The 25,380-nt window shown below is 51.3% G+C and overlaps 3 protein-coding genes across 4 annotated transcripts; 2 read left to right on the top strand and 1 right to left on the bottom strand.

Annotated features, from left to right (window-relative positions):
- Nucleotides 1-1,920: 1,920 nt before the first annotated feature.
- Nucleotides 1,921-13,569, bottom strand: TTC31 (tetratricopeptide repeat domain 31). The gene is made up of 13 exons (XM_030828484.1): nt 13,513-13,569; nt 13,238-13,326; nt 6,359-6,461; nt 6,013-6,242; nt 5,747-5,830; nt 5,302-5,358; nt 5,113-5,191; nt 4,817-5,010; nt 4,432-4,483; nt 4,258-4,348; nt 4,042-4,183; nt 3,740-3,841; nt 1,921-3,565 (listed from the first exon to the last, which is right to left on the bottom strand). The coding sequence occupies exons 1-13, from the start codon at nt 13,550-13,552 to the stop codon at nt 3,233-3,235; spliced, it is 1,596 nt and encodes a 531-aa protein (XP_030684344.1). The 5' UTR covers nt 13,553-13,569; the 3' UTR covers nt 1,921-3,232.
- A 41-nt stretch (nt 13,570-13,610) lies between these two features.
- CCDC142 (coiled-coil domain containing 142) lies at nt 13,611-23,098 on the top strand. 2 transcript variants are annotated; one of them, XM_030828483.1, is made up of 8 exons: nt 13,611-14,831; nt 15,107-15,193; nt 15,273-15,422; nt 15,559-15,689; nt 15,763-15,876; nt 21,169-21,283; nt 21,493-21,981; nt 22,095-22,637. In XM_030828483.1, the coding sequence occupies exons 1-8, from the start codon at nt 13,970-13,972 to the stop codon at nt 22,349-22,351; spliced, it is 2,205 nt and encodes a 734-aa protein (XP_030684343.1). In that variant the 5' UTR covers nt 13,611-13,969; the 3' UTR covers nt 22,352-22,637. The 2 variants fall into 2 exon arrangements, with proteins under 2 accessions (XP_030684343.1, XP_012358090.1); XM_012502636.2 differs by having other exon boundaries at nt 13,641-14,831; nt 21,493-21,670; nt 21,782-23,098.
- Nucleotides 23,099-23,817: 719 nt separating this feature from the next.
- On the top strand, nt 23,818-25,170 carry MRPL53 (mitochondrial ribosomal protein L53). Its single transcript, XM_003268695.4, has 3 exons — nt 23,818-24,587; nt 24,686-24,798; nt 24,906-25,170. Exons 1-3 carry the CDS (start codon nt 24,496-24,498, stop codon nt 25,037-25,039), a joined length of 339 nt encoding a protein of 112 aa, XP_003268743.1. The 5' UTR covers nt 23,818-24,495; the 3' UTR covers nt 25,040-25,170.
- The last annotated feature ends 210 nt before the right edge of the window (nt 25,171-25,380 follow it).

Below are 25,380 nucleotides of genomic sequence, written 5' to 3'. Positions count from 1 at the left end.
TTCCCATTTTAAGGATGAGACTGAATCACAGAACCCTGAGGAAACTTGGCCAGGTCACAGTTTGTAAGTGGTGGCACAGGGATTCAGCTGTTTGCTTGTCTGATTCAGGAGCCCATGCTCTTGGTCTCTATAAAGGTGACTGAGCCTAAAGGAAAGAAGCATTTACAGAGAGAGGGGAGGAGAAAGGGCCACAGGTAGGAACTTAGGCATTGTACTGTAGAGCATGGTCCCTGGAGGTTTTAGAGAAGAGAGACATGAGACCATTGTTTAGGGTAGGCCAATCTGGCTGTGGGCGCAGAGTGGATCAGAGACTGGTAGAGACCTGAAGAAGGGAGTATATATCTGGCCACTGCAGAAGGTAACAGCAGAGAGAACTCAGGGCCAGACTTGAGGTGGGGCTGGGAGGTGGTCACAGAAGAGGAATCTGCGATTGCCCCAGGGATCAAGGATTGCATGAGTCAATGACAACCTAGCAAATGTGGGCAACTGGAAGAAAGATGGCAACATGGAAACAATGACCACTGGTGTGGAGCTAAGAATCTGTCAGCCATTATGCATATGCAAAAAAATAATTCTTTGCAACTGCATTGCCCCTTCAGTACTCCCTTCTAAATACCACCTCTCTGGAACATTTCCAGTAGGGTGATCAACTCTTTCCCACCTGCCCAGCATTTTCCAAGTTTTGGCATTGAAAGTCCCTCACTCCAGGACATCCCTCAGTTCCAGGAAAACCAGGATGGTTGGTCACTCTACTTTCCAGTCCTGGGAACTCAGAACTCAGGCTGTTGGGTCAGACCCCTATTAATTAGGAGGGTGAATGTGGGGCAAAGTGTCGGGAGTCACGTGACTCTTGGAGAAGCTACAAGTCCAGGGCAGGCTAAGGTACTGGGGAGGGAACATTTACTTGAGAAGCTAGAACTAGGAACCAGCTCAGCTGGAAGGCAAAAATACCATTGAGTAGTGGTGGATGGCCTTTCTTTGAGGTCAGGAGCCCTACAGACATCCCAAAAGAATGCAGGTCCCTGCTCAAAAACAGGAAAGCCAGATGGGCAGGCCTCTTACGGAACTACTGTAATATAATCACCCCTTGGACAAACACAACCACCTATGCCCATCCTGCTCCCCAACCAGGGGTGAGCAAAGAACTCTCAGAGCAAATCCTTCTAGTTAGGAAGGTAGAGTCCAGTCAAATTAACTGGCTGAGTCATAACCTCTCTCCCCGTTGAGGTTTCCCAAATTCTAGCCCAGCTAGCACTGCCACCTCTTATACTCAAGACTTGGACAACAAAACTCAAACCTGTCCCACCAAAATGGCCTCTGGATGGAGGTCTGCTCCGCTAAGCCCCGCCCTCGAACAGTGTGTATCAGGATCACTTGGTAGGCTTATTGAAACACAAATTGCTGGGCCGTGCTTCCATGGTTTCTGACGTAGGTCATGGGGAGGGGGGGGAGCCTGAGAAATTGCATTTCTCTTTTTTTTGAGAGTTTTGCTCGTTACCCAGGCTGGAATGCAATGGCGCGATCTCTGCTCACCGCAACCTCCGCCTCCCGGGTTCAAGCGATTCTCATGCCTCAGCCTCCCAAGTAGCTGGGATTACGGGCATGTGACACCACGCCTGGCTAATTTTGTATTTTTAGTAGAGGAGGCTTTTCTCCATGTTGTTCAGGCTGGTCTCAAACTCCTGACCTCAGGTGATCCACCTGTCTTGGCCTCCCAAAGTGCTGAAATTACAGGCGTGAGCCACCGTGCCCAGCCTGAGAAATTGCATTTCTGGTAAGTTCCTGGATGATGCCGATGCTGCTAGCCTAGAAAGCACACTTTGAGAATCCAGTCCCAGAACTCTAGATTTTGTGAATCTCAGCACCAATTCACCCACACTCCTCTCTTCCTATTGTGGGAAGCATGACTATGTAGGACAGTTGCAGACAAAAATTGGTTTATTTAGCACCCACTATGTACCAGGCACTTGGGAGGTATTTTCTCACACTTTCGCTTTCCATCCTCACAATATCCCTTATGAGGTAGGGACTACCCTCATTTTTATAGGTGAGGGAACTGAGGCTTAGATGTTGACAGACCCATCCAAGGTGACCCAGCTGGTAATGGTAGACTTCATCCTGCTACACAGTATTTAAGGGGCCTAAACCATAAACAATTTTTAAAAATTTGGGAAAGTCACACATAAAGGAGATGTTTCAGTACCTCCTCTCTCCAGGTATGAACAGTATTGAGCAAGACCCACAGGGGAGCAATAACCATTTATCCTGATGAATGAGGCAAGGGGGTTGGGGGAGAGCTAAAGCCTCCTGCAGACCCACATTTAAATGAGCTGACAGTCCCAGCAGGACTACGGAGGAACCAGCTAGGGGAAGCTGCCAGGATCTTAGAGGTGAAATTAAAAGGAGATCATGATTCTTACCCAGGAAGTGGTGAATTCAGTTGACCCTTGAAAAAACTGAATAAATTAACACGGGGAAAGGCTAATTACAATGCCCAATGCTGGGGTGGAGAAACAGAGTGGCCAAGGTTGTAGCAGCCTGGGCACCTGCTGAGGCCCCATTCAGCGGAAGAGCCACCAGTTGGGAGTGTGGACATGTATTGCCCTACCAGCTCTAAGCAGGAGCTGGCAAGGGACTTCCCAAATGCAAACCCTTGGTGAATATTCTAGCAGTGAGAGGAAGTGCTCACCAGACCACTGGACAAAAGAGGTCAGAGTCATACACAGCAATCTGGACAGGAAATGGCATAAGGAGCTATAAGTAATCTGGGGGCTATGGCTAGAAAAACACGGCATGAGCTGGGGCTGGGAAGAGGTGAGCATCCATCAAGCTGAAAGGTGGGACTCAAGCCCCCTCAGCACTGTGACCCCGTTCCTGCACACCAAGCTCAAGTTGGTGAATGAGGTCCCCCGGACCAAGAAGAAAGAAGAGCAAGGCCCAGATGCTTTCTCACTGTCTCTGCTATAGCCTAAAAACCTGAACTTTTCTATAGTTCCCTTCTTGAGCCTTGGTGGGTTTTATTTTTCCTTACTGCCTCCAGAAGAAGCTTGAGAACCAAAGGATGTTTCAGTGGATGTGGAGCTCCTTTCTCTCATCAGAAGCTTCCCCATGGCAAGAGGAATGACTGCCAGGGGCATCATTAACTATGGATCTAGAGAATAAGGTCTCAAAATATGCAGTGAACTGTCACCACACTATGTCCCCCGCCATGAGATATATACATGGCCCTGCCCTATGAGGGACCGATGCCCCCTCCTCTGGCCTGAGGTAGATGCTGGAGCCCAAGTCCCAGGATGTCCCAGCCCTTTGAAGGGTCCTGGGGCTGGAGAGGATGGGGCCTTCTACTCTGAGTCTGGGAGAAGGGCTGGTTGGGGTGGCTTCGGTGACATAAAGGATAATGCCATGAAGGATAATGCAAGAGTGGAGACAGGCCAGGGGACCTCGGAGCAGTGCTTCGAGGGCACCTGAGGGAAGGTAGGCATGAGGGTGCCAGCTCAGCATGGGGAAGTCGCTGGAGGGCCCCAGGTGACAGAAGTGGTGCACGGATTCCTCCTCGCTGACCCTGCTGAGAAGGGAGAGAGAAGGGCACCAGATCCTTCTTTTAAGCAAGACAGCCCATGCCTCTCATTCCACCCATCCTTCCCCGCCCCCTCCTTAGCCACCTGAGGCTTGGTATTGCAGTCCCAGCCAATTCTCCCTGATACCCACCTCAGCATGACAGTGTGCCTGGCCCCCTTACCAGTGTGAGTTGGAGAAGGCAAGAGCGGAGCTCTCGGGCTGCGTCAGGCTGGGACCCATCTCTCAGAGTTTCCTGAAACACAGCAGCTGCCTCTCTGAAGCGCTTTGGTCCCAGAGGGATCAGAAAGAAAAGATTAGGTGTCAAGGAGCTTAAAAGTACCCTTTCTAAAACTGGCCCCTGCTCCTAGTACCACAACCATTGTGACATTTTGGTACTAGAAGCTTATCTAGAAAGTCAACATAGACCCTCTCCCCACTCCATCCCACTCAAATCTCTCCTGTTTCCAGCCCCAGACCTATTACCTGTAGTCCCATCAAGGCCTTGCCCAGGCGGAAGAGGCCCCGGGGCCAGCCAGGCCGTAGGGTAAGGGCCACCTGGGCATCAGCCAGGGCCCACACTGGCTGACCCAACCGCTCATGGCAGAAGGAACGATTTCCAAATAACCTGATAAAGACAGAAGGTGGCCAAAGGTCTGAGTCCTCAACACTCTGCCCTGCCCTGGCCAAGCCCCCACCTACCGGTGGTCCTGGGGGTTGAGCTTCAAGGCCTGGGTGAAGACGACCACGGCTTCACGGTAGAAACCATTTTGAGCAAAGCTGGTACCCAACTCTGGAAAGGAAAGAGGGTGAGAAGGTTCAGATGGGGCTACCCCAGGGAGGGTGGGGTGAGGAGTGAGAGAGAAAGGATCTCACTTGCCAGTTCCTGGCTCTGTTGTAAGGCAGCTGCCAGCAGTCCCGGAGATGCCTGGGGATAGGGTGCAAAGTCAAGCAGGCCTTGAGGTCTCAGTCTCCCCAAATCCTTCTCCTTTGTTTAAACAAGTAACACTGCAATTAGCATCACCCAACTCATGTAATCCTCATGACAGCCCTACAAGATGGTATCAGCCCTATCTTCCTAGAGAGGAAACCACCCGGGGGATCATGGTGACAGTGATGGGGCCTGACTGCAGGTCTCTTGACCCCAGGGCCAGAGAACTCCCACTGGACCGTGCGTCAATCCTTAGACCCTGTGCCTCCCCAGCAGCTCCTTGTGCCCCTTCCACGGTTCCAGCTGAAAAAGGTTCTTCAGCCATCTCACCTGTGCCTTTGGACTCTGCTGGGGCCTCTCCTCTCTTGGAGGGCTCTCTTCCTCTTGACCCATCTTCTGGAGGGCCAGGCCTCTGCCTTGGGGCTCCTGGTTCAGTCCCTTCTCTCTGCGGGCACTGAGGGGCCAATCCCCAACCTTGCGCAAAGCGAGAGACACAAAAGTGCTAGATAGATCCAGTGAGTCCTGTGAACAAAATGGAAAGTTAGGGAGGGGGTGGGGATGAAGTACATTCTGGAGGAGGAGGAGGAAAACGAGCAGAGACCAAGAAAGGAAAAAAGGGGCTCTCACTTCTTCACCGCACTGTCCCTGAACTGGGTTTCCAGGGCTGGACGGGGGGCTCTCATCTCCATGTGAGGTAGTGCTGGCCTGGAAGAAAGATGGACAGGTACAGAGTTGGGATCACCTTGAGCTGTCTGCTTTCTTGGCCCTCACCTTCCTGGCACTTGGTGCTCTTAGTACCTGCCCTAGATACTCACCTTGGGCTCCCCACAGTACTGCTCCAAACGTTCCTGTCGCTTTCGTTCCTTTTGACACTACAATAGTAATGGTAACAATGATGTATTTTGAACACTTACTGTACGTCATGTGCTGGGCTAAGATTTCTCATTCCATCTTTGTAGCTCTATGAGACAGGCATCATTATTATCCTCATTTTGCAGGTGAAAAAGCAGACAAGAGAGGCACCAGAAAGAGGCCTCATGTAAGGAGGCAGATTCCTACCTAGGCAGCACAGTAGGATTCCAGAACCACTGCACCAGATGGCCTGTGAGAGACCCCCTATTCCCTGGACCCCTTGTGTCCTCCTGGCAAGAGAGTCCACTGCAGGCCATCTTGAGCTCTCTCCTGTTCCCACAAAGCTTCCTCTTTCCCTCTCCCAAATCCCTTTGGCTCCCCTGCACCCTCCAGCCATGCTCTAGCCACCTTCTTCTTGAGTCGCTTCTTCTCTGCTTTCTGTTTCATGCGCTCCTCCTCAGCCACCAGCTCCTCAGCCAGGCGGTTGGCTTCCTGAAGGACGAAGGGCAGGTGACAGAAAAAGGGAGAAACAGGGAAATGGACAGCAAACATGAAAGGGGGCAGGCAGTACAGAAGGATCTTGAAACGTACCAATTAGGGGAGAATATAGGGATGGGGATACAGGGATTGAAAGAACCCTGGGGGACGGCAAAGCCCTTTCCTGAGAATCTCACCTCTTCTGTCACCAGGAGCTTCTGGGGCATGGCCACCTGAAGCAGGCTGTCTGAGACACTGGGGAAGGTGGCAGAGGCAGAGGGGTTTTGAGGGCAGGGCTCAGACTCTTGGGGAGGATACAAGAAGGACTTGCGGAGACCACAGTAGGTGCCCGGTCCCTCAGCCCCCTTGCCCCTGTCACTCTGTGCAGTTGATTTCCCTTCATCATCCAAGTGGCCCAGGAGGTAATCTGTCAGGAAGGAGAAAGAGACAGGAAAGAAAGAACATGAGAGAGGGGTGCATCTGAGGGTCAGCCCTCCCAGGGTACCAGCCTTGATCCCTGGGCCCGGCCCCTGCACTCCCCACCATGGTGCCACAGCTGCAGCCGCCCGCTGCTCCCATCCACATGGATCCGGTGCAGGCCCTGGGGATCACTCTCCACAAGCCGTCGAAGAAAATCCACTATGTCCTGGGAGAGGAGGGGGAGGGGAGGGGAGGCTGGTGTTGGGGGCAGTTCCTGCAGATAGCAAGGGCTTCACTGGCTTGATCTCTCCACCATGGCAGCCACCAACCAGTCATCCAGCGCCAGAGACTCTCACTGGCTCTGACCCCTCCCTCCTCAGCACCACAAAATCTGCTGCCCCCAGCTGTTGTAGTGAATCACCTCCCCTCGCTGCTTTCCTGCCTTCTCAAGGGTTGAGTATGGTATTCAGCCTGGCCTTCTCTACCAACCAGGATCTTCTCTCCCAACCAGGATCTTCTCTCCTCAACCTGAGTTAGCCACACTGAGGCCCCTGGAATGAAGCCCTCCTACCTGCTCTTCCAGCTAGGCCCCCTGTCACACCTGCAGTATGAACAGCCCCACATAACCCACCCTGAGGCTAGCTCACACCTAAATAAGTACAGCAGCTCCTGGCTGGCCACTCCTCTGCACCTCATCTGTTTCTCCACAAAACTAAGCTCTAAGAAATTACTTCCCTACTCAGGGACATCCAATAATCCCCCACTGCCAAGGCCATAGGCAGAGTTGAACCTAATTCCTCAGCCTATGATTCAGAGCCTTCCAAAAGGCTCCCAGGCTGACCTTTCCAGCCCTCCTTTTAATCCTCCCCTGCTTCACTGCTGTCCTCCCTCCCACCACCAGGCTCCCTCCAGCCTTGGGGCCTTCCCCCAGCTGCTCTCCAATCCCTCCTAACTCTAAGCTTCTTTCTCACTACATCTTGCCTCACCTTCAAGATCCAGTTCAAATTCTATCTCCCTTCAAAGCCTTCCCAGAACCTTTCATCTCCAATTATCTCTGCCTCCTCCAACTAACCTGCACCCACATTGTCTGTGTTACACAATTTAGAACCTTGTTATTGATTGCTTTCTATTGCTCTCCTCATTGGCCAGGCAGCATGGAATTGCAAAGAGCATTGTGCTGGAGTGGAGCCACTTGCATCTGAGGTTATTTTTTCTTTTGAGGCGGATTCTTGCTCTGTCACCCAGGCTGGAGTGCAGTGGCACGATCTCAACTCACTGCAACCTCTGCCTCCCATGTTCAAGCAATTCTCCTGCCTCACCCTCCCAAGTAGCTGGGATTACAGGCACGCGTCACAATGCCATTTGTATTTTCAGTAGAGAGGGGGTTTCACCATGTTGGCCAGGTTGTCTTCAACTCTTAACCTCAAGTGATCCACCCGCCTCAGCCTCCCAAAGTGCTGGGATTGCAGGCGTGAGCCACTGTGCCCGGCCGACTATTTTTTGTTTGTTTCTGAGACAGGTTCTTGCTGTGTTGCCCAGGCTAGACCCAAACACCTAGGCTCAAGCGATCCTCCTGCCTGAGCCTCCTGAGTAGATGGGACTTCAGGTGTGCACCATTATCTCCAGCTTGTCCAAGTTTTCACTCTGCCACTACCTGGCTGTTTGATTCTGGAGAAGTCATTTAACTTCTTTGGACCTCTCCCTCATTCACAAAATAAGGCAGGCCTCTTTAAGGCCTGGCCCACACATTCTGTGGTTCTGATGGGAGTCATTTCCTCAGGGAGTATAAGCTTCAAAGACAGGAATGATCACATTCCTATTTGCCTAATCAGGCCTAAACAGAGCAGGACTGATGGAGAAGCTTAGAAGCCAATGATCTTTTGGACTTACTGAGTTAGAAGCCACAAACTTAGAAACTCCAGTGTGCTAAAAAAAAATCTGTAGGCAGGACTTCAGATGGTTGAGGTATATTCAATTTTCTAAACAATTTTAGATCCAAGGCTTCCCTCAGAAGATAGTCCTGGCTTAACAGCATCTCCAATACTGCTAGGCACCTTCATCAGTCTTATACTTAAAATTCAATTTCCTGGTGGGTTTGTTTCACCTTCCTAACTGCAACATAAGCATAAATAATGAGCCAGGTGTGGTGGTGGATGCCTATAGTCCCAGCTACTTGGGAGGCTGAAGTCAAAGGACTGTTTGAGCCCAGGAGTTCAAGGCTGCAGTGAACTATGATCATGCCACTGCACTGAAGCCTGGGTAACAGAGGGAGACCCTGTCTGGATAAATAAATATGGCTGGGCATAGTGGCTCACGCCTGTAATCCCAGAACTTTGGGAGGCCCACGGGTGGGTCACTTGAGGCCAAGAGTTTTAGACCAGCCTGGCCAACATGGTGAAACCCCATCTATACTAAAGATACAAAAATTAGCTGGGCATGGTGGCACACGCCAGTAGTCCCAGCTACTCAGGAGGCTGAGGCACGAGAATTGCTTGAACTTGGGAGGCAGATGTTGCAGTAGCCAAGATCACGCCACTGCACATCAGCCTGGATGACAGAGCAAGACTCTGTCTCATAAAAATTAATCAATTAATAATAAATAAAGCACGCTCTCTCCATGTTAGGCAGCCTCCTCAGGATGTGCCACTCAAATATATACTGTATTTCCTCTCTCCTCCTCCTCAAACCAGTGTAGTCATCATTAAAAATAAAAAAAAATTAAAAAAAATAAAAAGCCGGGTGCAGTGGCTCACGCCTGTAATCCCAGCACTTTGGGAGGCTGAGGCGAGTGGATCACTTGAGGTCAGGAGTTCGAGACCAGCCTGACCAACATGGTGAAACCCGTCTCTACTAAAAATACAAAAATTAGCCAGGCGTGGTGGCACGCATCTGTAATCCTAGCTACTTGGGAGGCTGAGGTAGGAGAATTGCTTGCAACTGGGAGGGGGAGGTTGTGGTGAGCTGAGATCGCACCACTGGACTCCAGCCTGGGTGACAGAGCGAGACTACGTCTCAAAAAAACAAACAGGTACTTCCTTGACCTTCTACTACCTGTCCCCAAACCACAGTCTGTGCTGCTCTCTGAATTCACTACATGGCTAGCACATATGATCTGGTCCCCCAATATCATTGTGAATCTTCTCCTATCTTGTCACCCTCCTCCAGCCACAGTAGTGTCCTTGGAAGTTCCCACAACATACCAGCTGTGCTCCCATCTTAGGGCTTTGCACTTTACTTTGCCTAGAATGCTTTTTCCCCAGTGAACAGCTCACTCCTTCACCCTTTTTAGATCTCTATGTAAATGTCACTTTCTCGGAGAGGCCTTCTCTGAACACTCCTTTTTTTTTTTTTTTGAGGTGGAGTTTCGCCCTTGTTGCCCACGCTGGAGTGCAATGGCATGAACTCGGGTCACCGCAACCTCCGCCTCCAGGGTTCAAGTGACTCTCCTGCCTCGGCCTCCGGAGTAGCTGGGATTACAGGCATGCGCCACCATGCCCAGCTAATTTTGTATTTTTTAGTAGAAACGGGGTTTCTTCATGTTGGTCAGGCTGGTCTCGAACTCCTGACCTCAGGTGATTCGTGTGCCTCAGCCTCCCACAGTGCTGGCATTACAGGCATGAGCCACCACACTTGGCCTGACCACTCCTTTTAGAAGGAGAAACTTCCCAACTCCACTCAGCACTCCCTATCCTCCTTCTTGCTTTTTCTTTGTATTTCTCATATTTGACATACTATGTTGTTTATTTATTTGTTCACTGGTTGCCCTCATTAGATGCTCCTAATTTGTTGAATAGAAAGATTTTGGTCTGTTTGATTTACTGCTGTCTCCCAGTACCTACAACAGTGTCTAGTACATAGGTGGTATTCTGTGTGTGCTGAGTAAACAGAGATTGGTGAGGAGGCTATTCCAATAGAGACAGAGCCAGGAACTGTGTGTGAAGAAACATGTGTCACACAGTGAGTGTGAACTTTTTTTTTTTTTGAGACGGAGTCTAACCCTGTCACCAGGCTGGAGTGTAATGGCACAATCTCAGCTCGCTGCAACCTCCATCTCCTGGGTTCAAGCAATTCCTTTGCCTCAGCCTCCCGAGTAGCTGGGACTATAGGCGCCCACTACCATGCCCAGCTAATTTTTTGTATTTTAGTAGAGACAGTGTTTCACCATGTTGGCCAGGATGGTCTCCATCTCCTGACCTCATGATCCGCCTGCATCAACCTCCCAAAGTGCTAGGATTACAGGTGTGAGCCACCGCGCCTGGCCGTGAGTGTGGACTTTATCTTGTTAGTGATAGCTGTGGACTTGATCTGGGGAATGAAACAATCAAATGAAATAGTGCTGAGACGGCCGGGCGTGGTGGCTCAAGCCTGTAATCCTAGCACTTTGGGAAGTTAAGGAGGGTGGATCACCTGAGGTCTGGAGTTTGAGATCAGCATGACCAACATGGAGAAACGCAGTGCGGTCTCTACAAAAATACAAAATTGGGCCGGGCGCGGTGGCTCATGCCTGTAATCCCAGCACTTTGGGAGGCCGAGGCGGGCAGATCACGAGGTCAGGAGATGGAGACCATCCTGGCTAACACGGTGAAACTCCGTCTCTACTAAAAATACAAAAAATTAGCCGGGCATGGTGGCGAGCGCCTGTAGTCCCAGCTACTCGGGAGGCTCAGGCAGGAGAATGGCGTGAACCCAGGAGGTGGAGCTTGCAGTGAGCCCAGATGGCGCCACTGCACTCCAGCCTGGGCGACAGGGCGAGATTCCGTCTAAAAAAAAAAAAAATTATCCAGGTGTGGAGGTGCATGCCTGTAATCCCAGCTACTTGGGAGGCTGAGGCGGGAGAATCGCTTGAACCCGGGAAGCGGAGGTTGCGGTGAGCCAAGATCTCACCATTGCACTCCAGCCTGGGCAACAAGTGCAAAACTCTGTCTCAAAAAAAAAAAAAGAAAAAAAAAGAAATACCGCTCAGGGGAAGATGAGGCTATGGATGTAATGTTTAGTTCAGGCTAGATACAAGGAGTCTTGATATAAGGGAGTGGCAGCAAGACCAGGAACGGAAATGAGGGGCTTCTGTCAAGAGACATTTAGAAGTAGATTTTAGTGGCCGGCATTGTGGCTCATGCCTGTAACCCCAGCACTTTGGGAGGCCGAGATGCGTGGATCACAAGGTCAGGAGTTTGAGACCAGCCTGGCCAATATGGTGAAACCCCTCTCTACTAAAAATACAAAAATTAGCGGGGTGTGGTGGTGGGCGTCTGCCATCTTAGCTACTCAGTAGGCTGTGGCAGGAGAATTGCCTGAATCCGGGAGGCGGAGGTGGCAGTGAGTGGGGATGGCGCCACTGCACTCCAGCCTGGGTGACAGTGTGAGACTCTGGCTCAAAAAAAAAAAAAAAAAAAGTAGATTTTAGTGACTAACTAAATGTTTGAGGTAAAGGAAAGGGATATAAAATGATTATCAGATTTCTAGATTAAGCAACTAGATGAAAGTTTGTGTCATTAACCAAAATTAGGATTAGAAGAAAAGCAACCAATTTGCAAACATGATAAATTAATTTAACAAAAGTTAATTAAATTAACTTTTGGGTTTGAGTTTGAGATTCTAGGGAGTATAGCGCCTCAATGCTTCCAAATCTGATCCTGTCCCTCCTTCAAAAACCCTGCTGTCTACCGGGCGTGGTGGCTCACACCTGTAATCCCAGCACTTTGGGAGGCCGAGATGGGCGGATCACGAGGTCAAGAGATCGAGACCATGCTGGCCAACATAGTGAAACACGGTCTCTACTAAAAATACAAAAATTAGCTGGGAGTGGTGGCATGTGCCTGTAGTCCCAGCTACTCAGGAGGCTGAGGCAGAAGAATTGCTTGAACCAGAGAGGCAGAGGCTGCAGTGAGCCAAGATCACACCACTGAACTCCAGCCTGGGCGACAGAGTGAGACTCCGTCTCAAAAAAAACCAAAAAACAAAAAAACCCTGTTGCCTACTTGAGAACATCCAAACCCCTGTGCTAAGTCAAAGCCTTTCAAGCCATCTGCTGCCTTCTCTCCCACCCAATCTTTTACTGTTCCAACCAAATTCTCTACTCTGGTCTCACTTTGGTAAAGTTCTCCCAACTTTTCCTTGTTTTACTGTCTTTGCTCACACTGTCCCCTCCATCTATAAAAATATATTTTTTCTTTTTTTTTTTGAAATGGAGTCTCCCTCTGTTGCCCAGGCTGGAGTGCAGTGTGATCTCGGGCTCACTGCAACCTCTGCCTCCCGGGTTCAAGCGATTCTCCTGCCTCAGTAACCCCAGTGGCTGGGATTACAGGCGCACACCACCACACCCAGCTAGTTGTTCGTATTTTTGGTAGAGATGGGGTTTCACCATGTTGGCCAGGCTGGTCTCAAACTCCCGACCTCAAGTGATCCGCCCGCCTAGGCCTCCTAAAGTGCTGAGATTACAGGTGTGAGCCACTGGGCCCGGCTTTTTTTTTTTAGACAGAGTCTCACCGTTCCCCAGGCTGGAGTGCAGTGGCACGATCACGGTTCACTGCAACCTGGACCTCCCGCGCTCAAGAGATCCCCCACCCACCACGCGGTCTAAATTTTTTAAAAACATTTTTGTAGAGATGGGGTCTCACTATGTTGCCCAGGCTGGTCTCTAACTCCTGGGTTCAAGCAATCCTCCCGTCTCAGCCTCCCAAAGTGTTGAGATTACAGGCACAAGCCACCGCGCCCGGCCTCCATCTTTTCCCAAGGAACTCGTACCCACTCCCTAATCCTCAACTCAAAGACCCTTGTCTGCTCAATTCTACCCACTTCGAGCATCTGTTACAGCAAGATCATCCTCCTGGTCCCCTGCCCCTCACTTGCCTAAGATCCTCAAGGGCATGGCCGGAGGCTACAACTCCCCAAAGCCTCCAGAGCCCCGTCTGGCGCCCATCCATCGCGGGTTTCTGCACAGCTGACTTGAAAGAGGCGTGACCAAAATGAGCAGGACTGGGGGAAACTGGGGGTCGCTTTTACCTTTTCGCCATAATCCTCTGGACCGAATTCCTTGCAAAGTTTGGGTACAGCAGCGACCTCCAGTGGGCAGCTGGGCCGTAGAGGGCAGTCTACAGGAAAGGAAGGCGGAGCCTCGTCAGCGGGCTCGGGATAGACGGGCTAGCGTCTTCCCCACTCCGCCCTCGACTCTCCGCCCTCTGCATAAAATCCTACTCGAAACGTTCAGACCACAGGTGGACCCAAGAGTGGCTGCCTCTGCCCTCCTAGACCCCCTCTGGTCTTGTCATAGCCCTCACCTAGCTTGATCCGCCCCACAGTCTTCGGAATCGGCGCCATCGCGTCTACAGTGATCCGGAAATGAAAGATAGTCTAGTATTTGATACCAGCCAAAGGGCGGGGTGGGACAGAGTAGGCGGCCATCTTTGTTAGGGGCAGAAGCCTCCCATTACGGAGCACGAGAGAGTCCACGAAAGTCCCCGCGACTCCCGGACTGGAGAAAACGGCTCTTGCGATGGGGCGAAGTCCGAGCTGCGGCGGGCGTTGGTCCGTGAGGGGAAGTGGGAATCGCTAGGTTCGTTCCGGACCCGCCGCCCCATGGCCCAGTAGTCTCGCTCTGGTAGCCTGCCTCCACTCGTTACCGTGCCCCCGCTGAGGGCGCAACCTGGGGGCACTGGGGAGGAGCAGTGGGAGAGAAGGCGAACAGGCGGTCTTCGCTGGGAGGTTCACGGCTGGCCGAGCGGAACTTCTGGAGGAATGCCGTGGTGGCCGATGCCGGCGGGTGTGAGCGAGGACTACGAGGCTGATGCTGCGGCCTGGAGGCGGGGGCCTGCAGGTGGCGGCCCGATCCCTCCCGCGCTGCAGCGTCTCCGGGCCGTGTTGCTGCGGCTGCATCGCGAGCGGGAGCAGCTCCTCCAGGCCCGAGAATGCGCCTACCACCTACAGGCGGCTGTGCACCTCATGAAGACCCTGAGTCCTGGCTCGCCATCCGGCGGCCCTAGCCCCTTGCCCCAGTGGTGCCGCGACCTGCAGCTGCACCCTTCCCAAGGGGCAGTCCTGCGAATCGGCCTTGGGGAGACCCTCGAGCCGCTGCTGCTAGCGCGCCCCATCGGACTAGCTGCCCAGTGCCTGGAGGCTGTCATCGAGATGCAGCTTCGCGCTCTCGGCCGGGAGCCCGCCAGCCCGGGCCTGTCGTCCCAACTAGCCGAGCTGCTCCTTGCACTTCCCGCCTACCACACGCTACAGAGAAAAGCCTTGAGACACGTCCCTGGGGCTGCACGTCCTTTTCCCACGTCCCGTGTGCTCCGCCTTTTGACGGGGGAGCGGGGTTGCCAGGTGGCAAGTCGGCTGGACGAGGCGCTCCAAGGATCGGCATTGAGGGACCAGCTCCACAGGCGGTGCCAAGAGGAGCGGGATCTGCTACCAGGGCTGCTGGGCCTGGTGGGGGGCGTGGCGGGTTCAGCCAGCTGTAGACTAGGGCTTGGAGGGGCTGGAGCCTTGTGGAGCCAATATTGGACCCTGCTGTGGGCAGCCTGTGCTCAGAGTCTGGACCTAAATCTGGGACCCTGGAGGGACCCCAGGGCAACAGTGCAACAGCTGAGTCAGGCACTGGGTCAGGGTGAGTGATGGGCTTGGGTGGGCGTTTAGGAAGGCTGGGGTCTCTTCCTTCTCCCTGGCCAACTCACTCACCTGCCATCCTGAAAGCAAAAGCAGTCCCTTTAGAATGAACACCCCTGGGTTCAGACTATAGCTTCTGAGCTTTCAAGGCAAAGCCTTGCTTTCCACCCCAGTGCTCAGTCTTGGAGGAAGCATGCCTTCTGGCCTCATCGAGTGGGCAGGGGTTGTGGAAAGTGAGACCTTGTTTTCAGGCCCCAGAGTCATTTCTCCCACTAGCATCCCTGCCTCAGGAGTGTGAGAAGGAGCTGGCTTCTTTGTGTCACAGACTACTTCATCAGTCGCTTATCTGGAGCTGGGACCAAGGTGAGAAGGAAGGGGCACCGGGGGTGACATAAGTCCCAGGTTACCGCTTCCCCACCACACCATACTCTCTCATCCTCAGGTTTCTGCCAGGCCTTGGGATCAGCTCTTGGGGGTCAGAGCAGCCTTCCCACATCCTCTGGCACTGCTGAACTTTTGCAGCAGCTCTTTCCTCCTCTCTTGGATGCCCTTCGAGAGCCCAGGTTACGACTGATTTTCTGCCAGCCTGCAGGTGAGACGAGGGGCTAGGTCTGGGGAGACAGAGCAGTTGAGGATATCTCTTTTCTTTCACTCTGTTCTGAAGTCTGCTTCTTCCCAAAGGTACTCCATGACTCCTAAGATACTCACTCTGCTGCTCAAATTCCCAGATCCTGCGCCTGTCGCCCTAGGTCTCTGTACCCTGCAGACCACCTTGCTCTGGTTCCTGGGCAGAGCTCAGCAGTACTTGGCAGCATGGGACCCAGCTTCCTTCCTGCTCCTGATCCAAAAGGACTTACCTGTGAGTGGCTAGGGAGTAGGGAGGGGAGCAGCCTGAGCTAGGCTGAGCCCTCACTCCCTGTTTCCACCCAAAGCCTCTGTTGCATGAGGCAGAAGCTTTGTCTAGCCTGGCCTCAGAGGAAAGCTTAGCTCTGGAAGTGGAGCAGCAGCTGGGCCTGGAGATCCAGAAGCTGACTGCACAAATCCAGGTGAGAACAGGGGCCTCGACAGTGGCAGTGTAAGACCCTATGTTCTGTGCCAAGTATCGGGGGTGGGAAGAGAACATCTCAGTAACTTGGAATCTCCTTGGAGTCTCTGCTAAATGTATCTTTTTTTGCTCTGTTCATTTTTTGTTCTCTTTAACTTTTTTTTTTTTTTTGATATAGGGTCTCACTTTGTCACCCAGGCTGGAGTGCAGTGGCACAATCTCAGCTCACTGCAGCCTCTACCTTCTGGGCTCAAACGGTCCTCCCACCTCAGCCTCCCTAGTAGCTGAGACTACAGGCTCCTGCCACCACACCTGGCTAACTTTTGTATTTTTTTAGTAGAGGCAGGGTTTCACCATGCTGCCCAATCTGGTCTCAGACCCTTGAGCTCAAGTGATCCATCTACCTTGGTCTCCCAAAGTGCTGGGATTACAGGCATGCACCACCATGCCTGGCCCCTTTAACATTTTACTATGGAAAATTTCAAACATGTACAAATGTAGGGAGAGGTGTATAATGAACTCCCATATGTCTATCACCAAGCATTTAACAATTATCAACTCATGGTCAATTTCATCTGTGTATCCCCTACCCTCTCCCCAGTAATGCCAGACTCTCGTTTTGTGATGGCAACAGCGGATCATTGCCTCGATTCATTATTTCATTAGAGGTTGTAAAGTGTTAACATTTCAATTCTCATCATTCCTACTTCATTTATGAGTTGGATTACTCCTATGAAGAAAAACTTGCTTTCATTAATGATTTGGTTACTCTTAGGTATATTTTAGAGAGAAAATTCAGGATAAATGATTGCATCTTTCTCTTTACTTACCAGTTATCGGCACATTTCTCCTCTCTTAAAAGTTTAATTTGTATTTTTATTAATGTTTTGGGAGGCCAAGGCAAGAGGATTGATTGAGGCCAGGAGTTCGAGACCACCAGGGGCAACATAGCGAGACCACCCTAGGCAACACAGACCCCTGTCTCTCCAAAAATTAAAAAATTTAGCTGAGCATGGTGGCATGCGCCTGCAGTCCCAGCTACTTGGGAGGCTGAGGCAAGAGGATCGTTTGAGCCCAGGAGGTCGAGGCTGCAGTAAGCTGTGGATAGCCACTGCATTCCAGCCAGCCTAGGCAATACAGTGAGAGACCCTGTCTCAAAAAATAAAATAATGCATGTCTGTAGTTTAAAAAGTGAAATAGAATATTATTTTATAAAACTAATGAAAAAATAGCACTTTGCCGTCACTCACCTCTGATTTCTATTTCACAGTAGTAACCTTCATCCATGTTTGCCTGTTTCTCCTAACATTTTCTTATATATTTACGAATAAAGCCATTATACTTTTTCTTCCCCATTTTGCACATTTATCTATTACTATGTGGAGGATGTCTGTTTTTTTGTTTTCCTGCTCAGTTTTCTCCTCTTTGTCCTGAATAGGGGCGTGGCTATAGAGTTCAGTCCTTAACTCTCTGCTTTTCTGTCAGTATTCCTGCTTACCCACAGTGTCTTGGTGCTGTGAACTCCCAGGTTCAGTCTTTCTGGCTCCCAGAGTTCTTTTTTTTTCTAAGACAGGGTCTCACTGTCACCCAGGCTGGAGTGCAGTTATGTGATCTTGGCTCACTGCAACCTCCACCTCCTGGGCTCAAGCAATCCTCCCACCTCAGCCTCCTGAGTAGCTGGAACCACAGGTGGAAACCACAATGCCCAGCTACTTTTTTTTTTTTTTTTTTTGAGAGGGCGTCTCACTCTGTCACCCAGGCTGGAGTGTGGTGGCGTGATCTCCACTCACTGCAACCTCCACCTCTCAGGTTCAAGTGATTCTCCTACCTCAGCCTCCTGAGTGGCTGGGATTACAGGCGCCTGCCACCACGCCCAGCTAATTTTTGTATTTTTAGTAGAGATGGGTTTCACCATGTTGGCCAGGCTGGTCTGGAACCCCTGACCTCAGGTGATCCACCCACCTCAGCCTCCCAAAGTGCTGGGATTATAGGTGTGAGCCACCACACCCGGCCAATGCCCAGCTACTTAAAAATTTTTTTTTTTGTAGAGACAAGGTTTTGCCATGTTGCCCAGGCTGGTCTTGAACTCTTTTTAAAAATCTTTTTAAAAAACTTTTGGGAGGCTGAGGTGGGTGGATCGCCTGAGGTCAGGAGTTCAAGACCAGCCTGACCAACATGGTGAAACTCTGTCTCTACTAAAAATACAAAAAAGTAGCCAGTATGGTGGCAGGTGCCTGTAATCCTAGCTACTTGGGAGGCTGAGGCAGGAGAATCACTTGAACCCAGGAGGCGGAGGTTGCAGTGAGCCAAGATAGTGCCATTGCACTCCAGCCTGGGCAACAAGAACAAAAACTGTCTCAAAAAAAAACAAAAAACAAAAAAATTTTTTGGCCAGGTGCAGTGGCTCACGCCTGTAATCCCAGCACTTTGGTAAACCGAGGCAGGCGGATCATCTGAGGTTAGGAGATCAAGACCGGCCTGGCCAACATGGTGAAACCCTATCTCTTCTAAAAATACAAAAATTAGCTGGACATTGTGGTGCACGCCTGTAATCCCAGCTACTCAGGAGGCTGAGGCAGGAGAATCACTTGAATCCGGGAGGCGGAGGTTCCAGTGAGTCGAGAGCGTGCCATTGCACTCCAGCCTGGGCAACAGAGTGAGACTCAAAAAAAATATATATGTATATATTTTTTATTTATATTATATATATTTATGTATATTTTTTATTTATATTATATCTATTTTTATATATATATATATATTTTTTTTTTTTTTTTTTTTTTTTTTTGAGACGGAGTCTCGCTCTGTCGCCCAGGCTGGAGTGCCGTGGCGTAATCTCGGCTCACTGCAAGCTCCGCCTCCCGGGTTCACGCCATTCTCCTGCCTCAGCCTCTCCGAGTAGCTGGGACTACAGGCGCCCGCCACCACACCCGGCTAATTTTTTGTATTTTTAGTAGAGACGGGGTTTCACCGTGGTCTCGATCTCCTGACCTCGTGATCCGCCCGCCTCGGCCTCCCAAAGTGCTGGGATTACAAGCGTGAGCCACCGCGCCCGGCCTATATATTTTTTTTTAATTAAAAGTTTGGCTCGTGACACAGCCCTCAGGAGATCCTGAGAACATGTGCCCTGTTCTTGAACTCTTGAGCTCAAGCAATCCACCACCTTGGCCTCCCAAAGTGCTGGGATTACAGGCATGAGCCACCACGCCCAGCCTGGCTGCCAGAGTTCTAGTTAAACATCTGCATTTGCCTGTTGGGCATTTCTACCTCAGTTTACTGCTGTCTACTTAAACTCAACATGCCCCAGAGCAGGCTCATCATAAGTACTGCACACAGTGATGGTCACAGAGCCCTGAAGAAGGAAGGCTATAGTGGGCATGTGGTTTACAGAAGCCTCCATACATGGCCTACGGCTGGAGATGGTGGCTGGGAAGCCTCAGAGGAGTGGCTGGGGTTACCGGAAGTGGGCAGTTTGTAGATCCTTGTGGGGGTAGCAGAGAGGTGGCCTTACCAGAGCAGAGGTTCCTTTTGTGGGTATGTTCACTGGGGTTGGGTGTGGGGGTAGAGTAGTAAGCAATTTGGCATCAAATTGTGGAGGGCATGAACACCAGCCCCAAGAATTTGGGCTTTACCTCATGAGTGATGGGGTGACATTGTAAGAGCAGAAGGGCATAATCCCAGCATTTTGGGAGGCCGAGACTGGCGGATCACTTGAGGTCAGGAGTTTGTGACCAGCTGGCCAACATGGTGAAACTCCATCTCTACTAAAAATACAAAAATTAGCCAGGCATGATGACGGGTGCCTGTAATCCCAGCTCCTCAGAGGCTGAGGCACGAGAATCGGTTGAACTCAGGAGGCAGAGGTTGCAGTGAGCTGAGATTGTGCAACTGCACTCCAGCCTGGGCAATAAGAGCTAAACTTAGTCTCAAAAAAAAAAAAGAGGCATTGTGAGTTTTCTCCCTGTTTGGACTGTAAGATCCCGGTGGGTGGGGGAGAGACTGTCACACTCTGCACCTTGCATTCCCTCAGTGTTGAGTACAGAGGCTCCTAACAAAAGTCCATTGACAAAAGGGCAATTTCCTTGACATAAATAAGGGAGGAGAAGGGGGCTTGCATTTACTGGAGAAGAGAGGAAGATTTTGGATTTAGACAGGTTGTCAGATGTGCCAGGAGCCATATGGGCTCCACTCCATGTCTGGCCGCCCCCGGGTCTATCCTGTCTTCAGGCTCCCTGGCATCTACCATTTCTTTACAGAGCAGCTGCCATTAACCACATTTACTGGGGTTCCTCTCCTTCAAGATGGGCTGTAGAGCAGAAACCAGCTTTATTGCTGTGTTCTCTCCCTCCAAAAACAACCTATCAAACCAAAGAAACAAAACCAGCATATACGCCTTTTCTTGCTTTATGGGTTATATTGCTCTGGAGTGGGCTGTCAAGAATAATAATATGTAATAATAATGCCTTTCAATGTAAGGACATTCCAAAACTTTCTGAGTCGTAGAACATTCAAATAGTCATTGCTTCTGGTCTACATACAGTTCTTGTCTTCCTTTTGTAGGTGATAACCAAAAGATCATTGTAGGCTGGGTGTAGTGGCTCACATCTGTAATCCCAGCACTTTGACAGGCAGAGGCAGGCAGATCACCTGAGATCAGGAGTTTGAGACCGGCCTGACCAACATGGCAAAACCTTGTCTTTACTAAAAATACAAAAATTAGCTGGGTGTGGTGGTGCACTCCTGTAGTCCCACCTACTTGGGAGCCTGAGGCAGGAGAATCACCTGAACCCGGGAGGCAGAGGTTGCAATGATCACGCCACTGCACTCCAGTCTGGGCGACAGAGCAAGACTCTGTCTCAAAAATAAAAGGTCATTGTAATTCCCCTTTCTTCCCTCAATCTCTGCCCATCGCAGATCATACAATCCCTCTCTCTGGCATATGCTCTGTGTGTGTGTGTGTGTGTGTGTGTGTGTGTTGCGGGATGGGGACAGGGTATGTCTTTCTTTTTCCTTAAAGCTCTTGTATAATAAAATTAACTTCAAGGATTTTCCATCTTTTGAACCAAGCTGGGGAGAGCAAGGTAATCCTAGGGCAATTGTTCATAATTTGGGTCCAGACCTCTTGGAAAACCCAGTGACAACTATGGCATTGCTCCTCAAAAAATGGCCAGGCATACACAACTATGCAACAATTCTGGGGTTTTATGGATGTCAAGTTGGACATAGAGCTCCTTAGATATAGAGGATCATTATAATTTGACAAGCTCCTTTTACTTTCTCCCTATCCCTACAGCTACTGCCTGAAGAGTCACTAAGTGTCTTTTCTCAACAATGTCATAAACAAGCCATGCAAGGTTTCAAGCTCTACATGCCACGGGGTCGGTACTGGCGGCTTCGTCTCTGTCCTGGTAACTCCTCATCCCAGCTCCTCCTTCCAGAGTTCCAAGGGGGTAATAGTGTCTCAGCCCTTCCAAATTCTGGTTCCCCTCCACTGTCTCCATCCTTGTCCTCAGCTTCTGTGCCCTTCCCTCCTGAAATTCTACCCTCTTCTCCTAAACACTCCACTTAGGGGTTCAATGGATCTCCACAGCCTTATATTCTGTCTTCTCTATTCCAGAACTTCCCAGTGCTCCTAGTGAGTATGCTGGTTTAGTGGTCCGCACTGTACTGGAGCCTGTGTTGCAAGGATTGCAAGGGTTGCCACCCCAAGCCCAGGCCCCTGCCCTTGGTCAAGCACTGACAGCCACTGTGGGTGCCTGGCTCGACCACATTCTTACCCATGGGATTCGGTTCAGGTCAGGAGTAAAGGCGGAAGTGGCAGGGGGTGAATGGAACTGGGAAAAGGAAGGGTTAATAAGTGGGAGAGGCAGGAGGGTCAAGTGGCCATACTGTACCTCTGCCTTCAGCCTGCAGGGAGCGCTGCAGCTCAGACAAGACTTTGGAGTGGTCAGGGAGTTGCTGGAAGAGGAGCAGTGGAGCCTGTCCCCTGATCTCCGCCAGACCCTGCTCATGCTCAGCATCTTCCGGCAGCTGGATGGGGCCCTGCTGTGTCTGTTGCAGCAGCCCCTGCCCAAGTCTCAAGTCCACAGGAGGCCCTCCTGTTGCTGTGAGTCACTCCCCTTCGCTCACTGCTTTGTGTGTCCCAAACCCCATTCTCACCATTAATCTGGCTTCAGTGTATCCCCAGCAGCCACCTACCTTCCACTCCTGCCTTACCAGGTGCTTGTCAGGAGGTCCAGACCACAGAATTGCCCAGCAGCTGCCTCAATAGCCTGGAGAGCTTGGAGCCCCATCTCCAGCCTGGAACATCTCCAGCCCAGACAGCTCAGCTGCAAAGCACACTAGGAGGAGGGGGACCTAGCCCAGAAGGCGACCTGGTGGGAAATCAGCAGGCCTGGCTTGCCCTCAGGCAACACCAGCGACCCCGTTGGCACCTGCCGTTTTTTTCCTGCCTGGGAACCAGTCCTGAATCCTAAGGAGCCTGGGACCAGGAGCCAGAAAGTTAAGAGCTCCCCATTTCTAGCTGGAAAATCCAGACATTTGGAATCGCATATTAAGGAAGCCCAGAACCGGAAGCTTGGAGGAAAACATACTGGAGAATAAGCTACAAAGAGCCTGGGCTTAAGAATCCAAGATTAGGCCAGGCGCGGTGGCTCACGCTTGTAATCCCAGCACTTTGGGAGGCCAAGGCGGGTGGATCACGAGGTCAGGAGATTGAGACCACGGTGAAACCCCGTCTCTATTAAAAATACAAAAAAATTAGCCGGGCGTGGTGGCGGGCACCTGTAGTCCCAGCTACTCCGAGAGGCTGAGGCAGGAGAATGGCATGAACCTGGGAGGCGGAGCTTCCTGTGAGCCCAGATTGCGCCACTGCACTCCAGCCTAGGCGACAGAGCGAGACTCCGTCTCAAAAAAAAAAAAAAAAAAAAATCCAAGATTAGGGGCTGGGCGCTGTGGCTCACGCCTGTAATCCCAGCACTTTGGGAGGCCGAGGCAGGCGGATCACGAGGTCAGGAGATCAAGACCATCCTGGCTAACACAGTGAAACCCTGTTTCCACTAAAAATACAAAAAATTAGCCGGGCATGGTGGCGGGCGCCTGTAGTCCCAGCTACTCAGGAGACTGAGGCAGGAGAATGGCGTGAACCTGGGAGGCGGAGCTTGCAGTGAGCCGACATCCAGCCACTGCAGTCCAGCCTGGGTGACAGAGCAAGACTCTGTCTCAAAAAAAAAAGGAATCATCCAAGATTAGGCAGGGCATGGTGGCTCACACCTATAATCCCAGCACTTTGGGAGGCTGAGGCAGGCGGATCACCTGAGGTCGGGACTTCCAGACCAGCCTGACGAACATGGAGAAACCCCGTCTCTACTAAAAATACAAAATTAGCCAGGCGTGGTGGCGCATGCCTGTAATCCCAGCTACTTGGGAGGCTGAGGCAGGAGAATCGCTTGAACCTAGGAGGCGGAGGTTGCGGAGAGCCGAGATTGTGCCATTGCACTCCAGCCTGGGCAACAAGGGTGAAACTTCGTCTCAAAAAAAAAAAGAAAAAAAAAAATCCAAGATCACTCCAGCACCTGGAATCCAGAGTAAAGAGCAAGACCATAGCTTGGAACCTGAAGGTCAGCACCCTTGGGAGGTTCAGGCCTAGTTCTCCATCACTGAAGACATCTCAGGGATAAAAAGTTGAGTGCTCGGCCAGGCGAGGGGGCTCACGCCTGTAATCCCAGCACTTTGGGAGGCCGAGAAGGGCGGATCACGAGGTCCGATCAAGACCATCCTGGCTAACGCGGTGAAACCCCGCCTCTACTAAAAATACAAAAAATTAGCCGGGCGTGGTGGCACGCGCCTGTAGTCCCAGCTACTCAGGAGGCTGAGGCAGGAGAATCGCTTGAACCCAGGAGGTAGAGACTGCAGTGAGCCGAGATCGCGCCAAAGAAAAAAGAAAGAAAAAACAGGCTAGAATGCACTTCAACTTAAGTCCTGGGAGCTACGCTAATTCATGGGGACCACAGAGGTTTAATAGGCATTTCTACACCTGGATCAGCCCCAAGGACAGTATTACCCTGTACTGCCCCTTCCTATTACTATTTTCAGTCATTTACGAATATTGGGCTGTAGTACTTTCACGTTTAAGCTTTGGCTATTCAGAGCTCACCGTGTTTAATCTTCAGTTACCTGAATGGTGTTTACCTTCTGGTGTGGATCATCCCGGCTTGTGTTAGCTCTCTCTCTTTGGAAGAAGCCAGGACTTAAGATCAAGTTAGCCTAGATGTGGCCCAGCAGGGTACAGAAGGGGAAGGGCTGCAGAAAACAGGCGTTATTTTCGTACAAAGAGGTTTTTGCGCCATTTACTTATGGTTTTCACCGTCATATGAGAGGACTATTAATGATAGGTTGTATTTGCTGACCGCCTACTTTGGGTTCCCCCATGCGTTGTGCCGAAACCACCTCTTTCCTTCCTGCCTTCCTCCGCCTGGCCTGGGGAGCCAGGAGCTGCGGTTCACAGGCCTGCTAGGGAGCCTGCGGCCGTAAGTCTCTATTCCGCAGAAGCGCAGCCATTCACGGCCTCACGCAATACGACACTTCCGCCTGCACGAGTTCTTCCGGGGCGGAGGTCAGCATGGCAGCTGCGTTGGCTCGGCTTGGTCTGCGGCCTGTCAAAGAGGTTCGGGTTCAATTCTGTCCCTTCGAGAAAAACGTGGAACCGACGAGGTACGAAGGGGAAGTGGGTAGAAGCGGGAAGTGGTGCGCCTTCCTTCAAACGGGGCTTTAAGCCCTCAGCCTGGCGCTCCTCTGTTTTTCCACCGTAGGACCTTCCTCCAGGCGGTGAGCAGTGAGAAGGTCCGCTCCACTAATCTCAACTGCTCAGTGATTGCCGACGTGAGGCATGACGGCTCCGAGCCCTGCGTGGACGTGCTGTTCGGTGGGCTTGGTGGAGAGACGGGCAGGAGGGGACAGCAAGCAGCCCGCGCACCCCTAAGCCCCAGCACTGCCGTCCCTCCCTGTCTCACTCGTTTGTTTCTTCCCCAGGAGACGGGCATCGCCTGATTATGCGCGGCGCTCATCTCACCGCTCTGGAAATGCTCACCGCCTTCGCCTCCCACATCCGGGCCAGGGACGCGGCGGGCAGCGGGGACAAGCCGGGCGCTGATACTGGTCGCTGACAGCGCCAAAGAGACCAACAAGACGATTTTAGCGTGGACTAGGACACTTAACCTAAGAAGAGTTTCACTTAATCATTCAACTCACCATCTGGAGGGCCAGGGAGCGCAAAATAAAGTTTAAAACCCTACTACCACAGTGTTTCTGGAACAAGACTAGATCAGAGAGGTGTCTGGATGACCTGAATTTATTTCACTTTCTTACTATCATTCACTGCTTAACCCTTTTTAATTTGGCTTCTGGCTTCTCCTACCACTCATTCACTCAAGGTACCTCTTTTTTTTTTTTTTTTTTTTTTTTTTTTTTGAGACTGATCTGTTTGTCGCTCAGGCTGGAGTGCAGT

Source organism: Nomascus leucogenys, chromosome 14 (assembly GCF_006542625.1).
Source record: "Nomascus leucogenys isolate Asia chromosome 14, Asia_NLE_v1, whole genome shotgun sequence".
NCBI lineage: Eukaryota > Metazoa > Chordata > Mammalia > Primates > Hylobatidae > Nomascus > Nomascus leucogenys.
The sequence above is the reverse complement of the archived record's forward strand: the minus strand, read 5'-3'. Positions and strand labels throughout refer to the sequence as shown.

Bases quoted from the DNA above. Each gene is read 5' to 3' on its own strand.
- TTC31 (XM_030828484.1), bottom strand. From the start codon at position 13,552: ATGGCGCCGATTCCGAAGACTGTGGGGCGGATCAAGCTAG. The intron at 6,243-6,358 runs GTGGGGAGTGCA...CCTTCCTGACAG, and splicing joins GCTGCAGCTGTGGCACCATG to ATTACCTCCTGGGCCACTTG. The intron at 4,484-4,816 runs GTGAGATGGCTG...CCCTATCCCCAG, and splicing joins AGCAGAGTCCAAAGGCACAG to GCATCTCCGGGACTGCTGGC.
- CCDC142 (XM_030828483.1), top strand. From the start codon at position 13,970: ATGCCGTGGTGGCCGATGCCGGCGGGTGTGAGCGAGGACTACGAGGCT. The intron at 15,423-15,558 runs GTGAGACGAGGG...TCAAATTCCCAG, and splicing joins GATTTTCTGCCAGCCTGCAG to ATCCTGCGCCTGTCGCCCTA. The intron at 15,877-21,168 runs GTGAGAACAGGG...CTATCCCTACAG, and splicing joins AGCTGACTGCACAAATCCAG to CTACTGCCTGAAGAGTCACT.
- MRPL53 (XM_003268695.4), top strand. From the start codon at position 24,496: ATGGCAGCTGCGTTGGCTCGGCTTGGTCTGCGGCCTGTCAAAGAGGTT. The intron at 24,588-24,685 runs GTACGAAGGGGA...TTTCCACCGTAG, and splicing joins AAAAACGTGGAACCGACGAG to GACCTTCCTCCAGGCGGTGA. The intron at 24,799-24,905 runs GTGGGCTTGGTG...TTTCTTCCCCAG, and splicing joins CTGCGTGGACGTGCTGTTCG to GAGACGGGCATCGCCTGATT.